The sequence below is a fragment of the Pongo abelii genome, chromosome 10 (genome assembly GCF_028885655.2).
Source record: "Pongo abelii isolate AG06213 chromosome 10, NHGRI_mPonAbe1-v2.0_pri, whole genome shotgun sequence".
NCBI lineage: Eukaryota > Metazoa > Chordata > Mammalia > Primates > Hominidae > Pongo > Pongo abelii.
In genome coordinates, this window is record NC_071995.2 from 52,778,594 (window position 1) to 52,790,904 (window position 12,311).

At 37.7% G+C, this 12,311-nt stretch overlaps 1 protein-coding gene across 2 annotated transcripts; it reads left to right on the forward strand.

The window, feature by feature from the left end:
* The first annotated feature begins 1,849 nt into the window (after window positions 1–1,849).
* NEUROD4 (neuronal differentiation 4) lies at window positions 1,850–11,958 on the forward strand. 2 transcript variants are annotated; one of them, XM_024257190.3, is made up of 2 exons: window positions 1,850–2,230; window positions 8,381–11,958. In XM_024257190.3, the coding sequence occupies exon 2, from the start codon at window positions 8,390–8,392 to the stop codon at window positions 9,383–9,385; it is 996 nt and encodes a 331-aa protein (XP_024112958.1). In that variant the 5' UTR covers window positions 1,850–2,230; window positions 8,381–8,389; the 3' UTR covers window positions 9,386–11,958. The 2 variants fall into 2 exon arrangements, with proteins under 2 accessions (XP_024112958.1, XP_054383248.1); XM_054527273.2 differs by having other exon boundaries at window positions 1,850–2,091.
* Window positions 11,959–12,311: the final 353 nt, after the last annotated feature.

Consider the following 12,311-nt stretch of genomic DNA (forward strand, 5'->3'; position numbering starts at 1 on the left):
TCCCTTACGTCTGTCAGAGAAAGCAAGGAGTCCTGCAGAATGTTTTATCCCCACCCTCATCTTTGTCTCAATATGTTCACCTTTCTGCTAATCTGCTATTACTCCCTGCCCCTGAAAATTTCACAGGCATCAGTGCCATCAACTTCTAAATATCCATGGACAGGGCTTTGAAGACACAAAGCAGGAAATCAATTCATTCAATAAGTACTCATTGAACAATGATTAAGCACCTCTATCCCAGTCATAAATTACCTCATAGATAAATTTCCTATAGCCAAGGAGTGAATTCTGATTTGTTTTTTAGAGATCTGCTATTCCTATCATGTGTTGTTTAATTATTCTGAAAATGAAATTTATTTTCCTGAGCAGAGATTTTTCTGGATAGGGATACAAATAAAGATAAGTAAGAGATTAAAGAGCTGCTGAAAATAAATAACTTCCCATGAAAACTGAAAAAGTGTTAATTTTTATTTTCTTGTTTTCTGTGAAAAGCAAGAGTCATATGACACATATCAGAATTAAAAATAACTATTTTCAAACTTAAGATATTCTTTTCAACTTTACGAGCAGTGAAACTTTTTGTTTCAGCCCTCTACAGTTTTCCTTGCACACAGGCAAATTAATAGTTTTTCATTTCTGTTTGACGTATGTGCTAGTTATGTTGTTAGACCACATGATTCTCAAAAAGCTGGGGATACTCTGGTTTCTTTTCAGATTGTATAAATATGTTGCCTTTTGCCAAAAAGCCTGAGGAATTATCCTTCAAGTCAATTTCTAAAAGAAGTTGCACTTGGATTCATAACTCTGTCAGGCTACTGATGGAAAAACTCATTTTACAGATATGAAAACTGATGCCCAGAGTGAAGTTGACTTACTCAAGATCATTCAGCCAATTGCTTAATCTGAGCACCTTTCTTTTTCCTTCTTGGAAACACAAGATGATTAGAAAATCTTTGGCATCTTAAGTTCACAATCATTTATTTTTCCTTGGTGAAGTTTTAAATAAGATAGTATGAATATCTATATTTTTGAATTATTCCAGATGTAGTTTTCTTTCTGTCTTCTAGGAATTTAATTCAACCTCCTAATACCAAAGGAGTTTTAGGAATTATTATGAGCCTTCTCTTCTTCTAAGCTTATTACTACTCAGGTGAACCTTTTCTACGTGAATGCTTAATGATGTGTTTTTGAAAAACAATAGTAGATCTCAGTTTGTAACTCAAGGAACTAAATGTCCTTAAAATGAAAGATTTTATTAATTTCCTTTCTGTTTTTATAAATTTCAAGTGATCAGAAAGTTGAAAGAACAGTACAACAAATATAGCTTCATCTATATTCACAAATTAAAAGTTTTAATGAGAGTAGCTTTGACGTGCTGAAAAGGTGGGAGAGACGTACTTCTTCCTTCTACTTTTAGAACTCTGAAGTTTAAAAGCCAAAGACCCCAGTCCACATGTGTAAGGAAGCAGCCACTGAGGCTGTGTCCTTGACACGCATCTTTCTCACCTTTTGATTCTTTTCAGACGTGGGTCAGCAGCTTCATCTGCCCTTTTTAGCTCTCTCTCCAAGTCTATCCCCAATTTTCTTTCTCCATTCTGTCCACACTACTCCGCTCCCATTTCTTACCTTTTTAATCACAAAGGTTTCCAGTCCTCTTTTTCTTTACTCCTTAACTTCAGCAACTCTCCTCCCCTGCTCCCCTTCCACCAACCCCCATCTCTATTTAAACAAACAAACGGGCGGCAAAACTGGACCTGGCCAGAGGAGCCTTTCAAGTGGGCGTGTCTTTCGGCTGGGGAAAGGGAGGAGTTAGACTCTGGGCAACATCACTCCTCCCTGGTCAGCTGGGAGAGCAATCAAAACTGCGGCAAGTCAGAGGCTCCGGCCAGAGAGCAGGAGCTGCCCAGAGGCTGTGGTCCTGAAAGTTCCTCTCCGAGGAGCTAACCAGGGAGAAGAGGTACTGAAGAGCGACTAAACTGGCTGCAGCGGAGACATCAGCCCGAAGGCGTCCTTGAGGAGCATACGGAACTCCAAGGAAGGAGAAGAATAAGGAGCAGGCAGAGAAAGCAGACCAGGTGGAATCTCTAAGAGGTAACAACCGGGTTTAACATGGATCGCTGAAAGCATCTCTCTCTCCTACCATCTGGATGGTCAGGGAGACTTGGCTTCTCTGACTGTCCTCTAAGACGCAGATTCACAGAGTTCACTCCAGGAACTGCCAGTGACCGAGGTGAGCCAGTGGTTGGGGTGGTAAGGGGGCTAAAGTTTCTGTGGGAAGTTCTCACTCACCTAGAGGAGCAGTTGGGGTGAGGAAAGTCTCTTCTGGGTAAGGCAGGAGGAAGTGGGAGTTAGGAAACTTGGAATGTAGAAGCTAGTGAGTTGGAACACTTAGGGAAAAATATAAACATTTTAAATAATTTTATTAAATTTTATAGCACTTGCCACCCAAAGTGAAACACATAGACACTCACAATCATTTTAATAAAGTGAAGAATACAGATGATCTCCCCCAATTCCTGTCAAAGCCACTCTTTCATTTTGCTAGTGGTGAAAATGTCGAAAAGTTTAACTGCTTTTCCAAGGTGGGCCAGCAAGTAGGTTGGAAGAATAGACCCAATCCACCACTCTGCTCACAGCATTTTAGGGCTATGCAAGGACAGAGGGGGAGGCAGGGAAAGGAAAACAGAATGAGGAATCAGAGAAGATTGTGGAAAGTCCTCGGGGTAGATTCTCACCATTAAATATTTTGTTTACTAAAAATGCTTGAATAGTTGGCACAGGGTGGGGGAAATTTCCTTTTCCTCAGCTCTTTCAGATGGGAAATTAGAAGAAAACGATTGTCCGAGTATATTTTTCCTTTCTCTGATTCACACTCATCATTTGCCCACAAAAAAAGTATACTCAGAAAATACTAAAGAAATGTAAAATACCCACCCCCATTTTTTTGACAGAGGAAGCAGAGGTGAAATGCTGAAGAACATGCAGGGAAAAATAAGGGATTGAGTAACTTCTGTTAACTATTAAGATCTGAGACAATGGCACATGAAGTATTACATGGCTTTGCTGGACAAAATGTGTGTGTATGTGCATGCATGTACATACATGTGCACATATATTAATAAAGGGGGAAATAGTAGAGTAGAAAAGAAGAGCATAGAACAACCTACTGGCTTTTTCCAAGCAGTACAACTTGTGGACATCCTGGTCTGGATTCTCTCTTTTTAGTGCCAAGACTGTGCAAATCTGGGAAAATAATTTAGTCTATTTAGTTCTTAGATTTCCTAGAAACTGGGCTGGACAGCCCCCTTTCTGTTGTATTTAGTCATCGGATCAGGAGGTAAAGAGATTATCACCAGCTTTTAAGAGGAAAGACACCATCTAACTACCACAAATCCACATGTGAGTTCCCCTTACCTATTAATTAGTTGAAACATCTCCACAATAAATAAAAAATTTGTGAAAGTGTAGAAAGAATTCCAGGACAGCTTCACATAGTAGTAATGCTTAATGACTTTGGCCCTAGTAGTAAAAATATTGGGTAGTAACAATCATTGCCTAAGGAAACACTTTGCTAGAACAGATTTAAAATTTTTAAAAATATGAGAAATATTTTGAATTAAAGAGAATTGGCCAAACTTGAAATTTCACTGAAAGATCCTATAGAACGAGGAAAATTCTGTTATATCGTGGAGGTATAAAAGAAAATCCAAATACCAAATGGCTAAAAATGGACTTTATAAGACCAGAATGTGTTTATGTGTATGTGTAGGGAAGGGCCAGATTCTGCCCCTTGAGCCAGTATTCATTGATTTTTGTCATATTCGAGCCTACTTCCTATGTAATTTGTGAGCTAATTTCTTTCCTAGGAATTGAGGCAACCTTAAGATGGTATATCATGATGCTTTGTGAGATAGTGCTACAGACTTTCTCAAACAGCTTCTGTAAAACAATTGCCAACCCTCACGTTGGCATAACAGTTTTACAAAGTACTTGTGCTTGCATTATCTCCTTGTTTTTCTTGAAAACTTCTAAATGATGTAGGAAAGACAATCTTATTTTCATTTTGCCCTAAGGGTACAATAATTACAATAATTTTTCTGTGTTCATTTAATGAGTGAATGATGAAAGAGTCTTGGTTTCATGCTTCTTTCAGTACACCTCTGAGACGGTAAATTAACAGACTGAAAGCAACATTAGATTTAGGCACCTGTTCTGGAGAAAACCCTTGGTTTCTTTGATCACAACTTTTGTTGTGATCAGTATGTGTGATCACAGTACACGTATTTTCAACACTCAAATTTAAAACTAGATGTTTCTATTTTTTTCCTGTTAACCTTTTTGATGCGTTGAAAATATTTAGGTGAAAAAAGTCAGATAAACATTTTTCTTTGTGTTTCAGGAGTCTTGGCTTTCACTGCTTTCCCTTCTCTTTGATAGACACTGCATATTATCCTCAGAGCTCTGCCATTTGGTTTTGGTGGGAAAAATTGTATTCCCAATACAGAAGGTTCATGAACCTGAAAATGTATGTGATTGAACAGGAGTGTCAAACCAACTGTTTTCTCCCAATTATAAAACAGAGTGAAAGTTTGGGAGCTAACTTCCATCTTGAATATGATGGAAGAGTTCTAGTCAACTCAGTGGAGCAGTTGATAGGGCTTGGTTTCCTCACCTCTTGCTGCAGAACAGAACCTTTAATTTCAGTTTCAATAGGAGATTGGAGGAGTAGGTGTATTGGGGAATTTTTTCAAATAGATGTTGAAATGAAGCCATTGGCTTTTGTTGATACAAAATCAATATTAATAACAGATTATAATTATGCCTATTTTTGTCCAAGTGGCCAGAAAAATTCATGATGATGTTTAGGAGAACAATATCTAATACTTAACATGAAATTCATGCTGTATGACACTATTCAAAATGCTTCAAACATATCAACTCATTTTATGCTCCTAATAATCCGGTGAGGTAAGATTGCTATTATTCTCATTTTAAGGAGGAGGAGACTGAGGCAGATAAGGGTTATGAAACTGGCCTAAATTCATGTATCTAGTGAGTAGTGGAGCTGAAGTTTGAATCCAGGTAATCTGACACTGGAGTCTGTGCTGTCTATCCCACCATGGGAAAAATGACAAGCTACTGAGTAACTGTCAGATGATTTTCTAAACCAATCAGAGGTAATATCCAGATAATAAGAGATACACTAGTTGATACAGTCTGTTTTATTATTCATCTGTGAGAAATAATTTTTATTTTTGAATAAGCAAACGTGTGTGAATAGATTAGATAAGAAAACCCAAGAATAAACAGGAAATAAATGTATAGATGTTTTATAGCATTTACAGCTATAAAATTCTTTATTATATTTTTATTTCTCTTACAAGAATCACATAACCTGTATGTTAGCCTTATTTTATTAGAGGAAATGGAAGAACAGATAACTTTATATAATGTGTTTGGGATCAACAACCCAGGAATTAGAAGAATTGGGACTAGAGTTCACATTTGTGTTATTCTAGCTTCCATTCTTTTGAAACCATACTGTATACTCATGGGATTCTCTTGGAAGTTAATGGACCAGCACCTGTGAGAACAGAGGAAGTTAAACTGGAGCCATATATGTCCTTCCCATGATTAGTAAGAGAGCAAAGGTGAAAGTAAACTGGTTGACCTTTTCATTACTTTGGCCAAAGCCAGTTGATTCTTTTCCTTTATACCCACCAACAAACTGATTTGAAAGCAGCTCCTTGACTCTTACAGAAACCATTAAATATGTTAGAAGTAAAAGATGGTCTATTCTATCCTCCCAATCTCACTTATTTTGATGTGTGTGAATATTGACAGATCTTAACAAGAGTCCAGAGGTATAGAGGTAGGGATGGTGAAAAAGGCTAAATCCCCCACCTAGGATGGTATTCAGATCCAGGGACAATTCAGGAGACTGTCCTCTCTTGCACCTTCCTTCTTTCCTTCCTTCTCTCCTTTTCATGCATCTCAGTATGAGCCAGTGATCATAATGATAATGAAGATAAGAAAATGAGGATAAGGAGAAAAAGGGGGAGGATGAGGAAGAGAGGGAGGGGGAATATATGGGTAAAAGCAACAAGAAAAACATTTGAAAGATGAAGAAATCCTGGAATATGAGCATTAAAAGGCACCTGAAAGAACACCCTTTGGATGATGGTCACTCCTGTTGACTCAGTTCTATTGCTGTACATCTCCTGAAGCCAAAATGCCTTTCTTTCTTTCTGTAGCTGTGATAGAAGAAGAACAAGGAAAAGAAAAACATAAAACCTAAGATGTAAAATAAGAAGAATTGATTTTATGTCCCGCTCCACCAGTACTATATCTTTGCATTTCCATCACTTAAACTACCTGACCCACAGTGACCTTGAGCATAAAATGAGCATAACAATTGCTATCTCCCTCAAAGGTTTGCTATAAGAAATATACGAATTAATGGATGCAAAAGTGCTCTGTAAACTTTAAAATGCTATACAAATGTTATTATAATTACATGGGGAGCATTAGGTTTCCCAAGCCCACTCCATCCTTTTTGGCCTTAGAGTGCACCTGCCTCTGGAAGAGCTGTGTTACTTTAACAGAAAGTTAATTAGGTTCTTTACCCTCCCTCTGGATATCTGCCTGAGTTAGAAGTGCAGCTCAGCACACAAGCTCTATCATCCATATTAAAAGTGGGATTTTCTGAGTTGGCCTGGGCAGCTAGTTGACCAATAGGTTCCAATGTGTGTTTTCAATAAAGCTGCTTACCCAGGAAGCCTTATTAAGTGAGTAAGTCAAGCTGACATGATTTCCGTGCTGATTAACATGAAACCTAGGCTGTTTTCGCAATGCAGTTACATTAATTATTTATAGGAGGTAAACGAGGTTACAAGGAAAACAAGCTCCAATTACCAGAAACAAATCAAATAATATATCTTTATTTTTAAAAGCTATGTACTAATCCCTGGGTTCATTGTTTTGGGGCTCAAGCTTCAAAGAACAGAAAACATTTATTACATTCTCCTCTTTCTCATAATAAAAGGTGATAGTGGGTTTACTATTTCAAAGAGTAGTTGGTAAACTGGGATGCCCCAATGGAGCTTATCAGATACTTTTATTTGGTAAACCATATGCCTAAAAATTGCTTAGCAAGCTTTAAAACAATTCAAACTCTTCCAGAATTGAATGCAAAATGTTTACTAAATCACGAGTCTGGTTTTCAAATAGTGAATTTTGCATACAAAATTCTGATTAAATAGTGTGTTAGTGAATTAAAGTAGTCAGGCTATTCCTGTGTTTGCCTGAAGTAGTCCTCACTTGTGTTAGCAGTCACTATGTTCTGTTCCACTAGTTCCACCAGTATTTGTTCCAGATTTTTCATTTTAAATAAAGTATTATTATAGTAGTTGTGCTAAACCTTGGATGGGTTTGGTAGACCACTGGCTGCACTCCTAGCTGTTGCCATGGTCTTGTCTGATGGTGTGAGATGCATGTGCAAAGAATTCTCACTTTAACATATGGGCAAATTTGAAAGATGAGCAGTGATAACCCTCCTTTCTTTTCATGATCCTTTCAAGGTGCCATGTCACTAACACTTCTAACATAACTCACACTAGACAGAACACAAAGTGCTTACTGAAAAACGGAATGGTCCTCTGGTGATAGTGAGAGTAATGTTTGATGGTCACGTGTTGGACCGGCCAGTTGTGTCATGGACAACTTGAAGGAGATGATTGAGGCCACCAGTTAGCAATACTGGTGAGAAACGTGGGGTATTATAGGCTAGATGGATGTGAAATGCTTCTAAATACAGATTGAGTAGTCTTTTGTAGAATACATACAAAGTAGTCTGAATGATCTTGCTACAGTTTTTTATTTTGTATGGTGTAAATATACTACAGTGTGCTTATTTGACTATTTGATGGTTTTTTTATTTTGTAGTAACAATAATTATTACACACATATACTTATTTTTAGCATGCTCTTTCACTTTCAGAAATTTCTCTATTTGGGCAGTAATTTATATACTCACTTCATTTTTCCTCTTTTATGTTCTGGATTCTGGAAAGAAAGAAAAATATATCTTTGGACTGGTATATCAGTCACTTTTGTATAAAATATTCATGAGATAAAAAATCTAAGAATAAAAAGAGTTAGGCACTAACACTGCAATGAATAATCAAGTCAATTTTCTTTTTCTATAGTATGTTTTCTTATACTATGCCATAACTAAAGGAGTATTCTGGGAATTTCTTTCAGTTTTGGATTTCTCATTTAGAATGGAAGACTTGGACAAGATAATTACATACAAAAAACTTTAGTTTCAAATAAAATCAGGTACTCACAGGAATTAACCTTTGATATTTCCCTTTTCCAGAGTCTGGAAATGTCAAAAACTTATGTGAAATCCAAGGAGATGGGAGAGCTAGTCAACACACCATCCTGGATGGATAAAGGTCTGGGCTCCCAAAATGAGGTGAAGGAGGAAGAGAGCAGACCAGGTACTTATGGGATGCTCAGCAGCTTAACTGAAGAGCATGACAGTATTGAGGAAGAAGAAGAAGAGGAAGAAGATGGGGAGAAACCTAAGAGAAGGGGTCCCAAGAAAAAGAAGATGACCAAAGCTCGCCTTGAGAGATTCAGGGCTCGAAGAGTCAAGGCCAATGCCAGAGAACGGACCCGGATGCATGGCCTGAACGACGCCCTGGATAACCTGAGGCGAGTCATGCCATGCTACTCTAAAACTCAAAAACTTTCCAAGATAGAGACTCTTAGACTGGCCAGGAACTATATTTGGGCTTTATCTGAAGTCCTGGAGACTGGCCAGACACCTGAAGGGAAAGGCTTTGTGGAGATGCTGTGTAAAGGGCTCTCTCAGCCCACAAGCAACCTGGTGGCTGGATGTCTCCAACTGGGCCCTCAGTCTGTCCTCCTGGAGAAGCATGAGGATAAATCTCCTATTTGTGACTCTGCCATCTCTGTCCACAACTTCAACTATCAGTCTCCGGGGCTGCCTAGCCCTCCTTATGGTCATATGGAAACACATCTCCTTCATCTCAAGCCCCAAGTATTCAAGAGTTTGGGAGAATCGTCCTTTGGGAGTCATCTACCTGACTGTAGTACACCCCCTTATGAGGGTCCACTCACTCCACCCCTGAGCATCAGTGGGAACTTCTCCTTGAAGCAAGATGGGTCTCCTGACCTAGAAAAATCCTACAGCTTCATGCCACATTACCCTTCTTCAAGTCTAAGCTCAGGGCATGTGCATTCAACTCCTTTTCAGGCTGGTACCCCCCGTTATGATGTTCCTATAGACATGTCCTATGATTCCTACCCCCATCATGGTATTGGGACCCAACTCAATACAGTCTTCACTGAGTGAGGCAGTAAGTTCAATGTTTCAGAGAATGACATGGAGACATTTTCCATAATTCAAGTGGTTGAGCTAAAGATTCAATGACCTTAAAGGATCTCTATGGATATATATCAAACAATAGTTCAAGTCCATTTATGCTTTCCTTCACCTATCACCTCTTTTCTCATCACCTTCTCACATTGCATTGATTTCTTTATAAAGTCCTCAAGTGAAAATATTTGATGATTTAACAGCCATGTGAAAATAGAACAGAAGACCTGGGCCCTATTCCAGTGGTGCCAAAAACTCATTGCATAATCTATGCCAATTAATTTTCCATTTCTGGCCTTTGTTTATTTACTAGCAATTGTAAATAAACAAATTGTATTTATATGAGGCAACTGTTCTAAGTCCAGATGATTTCTAAAATCCTTCACAGTTCTGAAATTCTATAACTGTGGTGATCACTCTTGACAATTTCCTGAAACTGAAAGAATAGAGAAATAATAGGAAAGGGATGCTATGCATAGAATGATCAAATTGAGTTATCAGAGGGAACACAAGGTGCATGTCTCTTGGCTCACAGAATGCAAAGCTTGTTTGGATTTAATGATAGGACTTCTTTGTATCTATTGAAAAGTAGCTTCTGGAAGCTAAAAGTCTAACATGGCTGTCACTGTGAAGAACAAAACATGTTCTTTAAGAGATTAACTCTATTTGTTATTAGACTAAAAGTTGAACATATCTTCCTTATGATTTGAAGAACCATAATAGAGAACCATAATAGAGGCCTCATGCCAACTTTATTCCTGATAATATTTCAAAACCATTTTTCTCAGTACTAGAGGTAGGGCAAACAAGTCACTGAAGCCTCAGACTCCTATGACTAATGGCACATAGAGAAGTCTCTTAGACCATGACCTCCATAACCAGAGGGCTCCAGAACTTCTGTTGAAGCTCAGGTGCTGCTGTTAGAATCAGCACACAACACAGGTTTATATTAAAGAGCAATAAAATAGCTATTGGCTATAATAACTACCATAGTTCAGGGACTCTCTCCAGCTCACAGTTGCTCGTGGGAAAAAACAATGGATTTTTTTTAAGCAAGATGAATTTCATTTAGTTAAACATGATTAAAACCATCCACCTCTGTCCACACCAATATATTTTCCAGAAGCACAAGCACCAATCAATTTATTGACCAAGGTTAAATTTTTCCAACATATATGTAGTTCCTTATCTCTCCCCCTACACTAATTGTTACCTCTTCCTCACTTCTAAGATAGAATATGTTATTACATATTGTAAATAACATTTCAGGTGACCAAACTTAAGGATGCAGAAATGAAATCCAAGGTTGGTGAATATTTTTACCAACTATGTCTTCATCACAGGTTTAACCCAATTTGCAGAGTGTTTATTTTACTTTATGTAACTCTTTTTTCCTTTATACCAACACTAACTTCATCAAATTTGTATTTTTTTCAGAAAATGAGACCTGAGAAATTTTCCTATCTTGTTCAATCAGCCAGGACAGTTATTTAAGTCAAACCAGAGCCTGAATGGCTTATTTGACAGTAGATTAGGTCCTGCTCCTGCCAGAAACGATAAGTTTAACATGCAGGGTACATCAATAGGGCCAATTAAAAAAATGATAACACATATTAGTATGTCATTTTCTATAGCTCAGCTATCCCCTAAAATCTGCCAACTATATGTATATCTTGTCTGTTTACCTCTCTTATTTACTATCTCCATACAGTATAAGTTATTTTTTTCCATTTTGCTCTCAGCACTTACCCTGCTGTATTTTGCACCCTTGGTTTGTAAATTCACTTGAAAGTAGCCTTGCAGAGAGATCTTAAGCCCCATCAGCCACCAAAGTGGTTCCCCTCATCACAATCTGCCCTAGAGGAAATAGGCAAGTAAAATGACGTATAAAGCCATACTATGTGCTTTCTGAGTATATACTGCACTTACCTTTGTGAGGGGCTGTGGGAGGGTCTATCCTCGAAGCTAGCATTTTCTGGCATTTAAGTTTGTAGATAATCACTGTTGTCTGAGTTATTTATTAGATATTATTTATTTAATTTATTTCTCTCTTCCTTTCATGAAAATTCCTTTAGCCCCATAGATGTGCTTGCAAACCCTTCCTAAAATTTTATTTGGAAAGTAGCTCATAATTTTGCTAAGAACTGCTGAGTTTTGGAGTGAGGGGAGAGGAAAAATCAGAGAATTACCTCTGTGATAATTTTTATAAAAAGCAGCAATAATTCGAATGGCTATGCAAGTGAATGTTTTTAGATTCTTTTCTTCAGTCTCAAATGAGCCAGAGTTATTCTTTAATAATCTGCTGTTTATGCCTTTTGGAAGTATGGTACCCATGAGCCAGGCCTCCCTGAAATTGTACAGAGGGATTTTATAATTGAATTAAAATTTAGGAATGCAATAGCTTGTAAAGAGCCTGCTCTCCAACCTAGGGTGGTCTCATTCTTCTGGAGACTTTTTTAGATAAAGTAAAATAATTGTTTAAATATTTTGTTTAAAATATGACTGTTTTTCCTCCCTTTTACCTAGCAGAAATAAAGCTGTAAGTCTTATTAGATGTTGTGTTGTGCTGTGTTGTTAGTCTTCAAAACTTTCATTCACACTAATGTATTCATTTTCTTGGGCTCTATGTCCTATAAGCAGCTAGCTGAGCAAAGACTGGTCTGTCAGGAGGATTTACACATTCCCTAATTCAATTGATCTTGCTAGAATATTCGAAATATGCAGTTAGAAGTCTAGAAGCACTGGTCTCTGCCACTCATATAATCAAGTATAAAATCTACAGTTAAGAAAAAATAATCTTACAGATTACAGGGCTATGGGCAGTCTAAGCAATCAAACCACAGATAAAAGGGAAGATGTGCTATTATCCAAAGTAGGGGGGCTGAACAACTTTTCAAAAAAA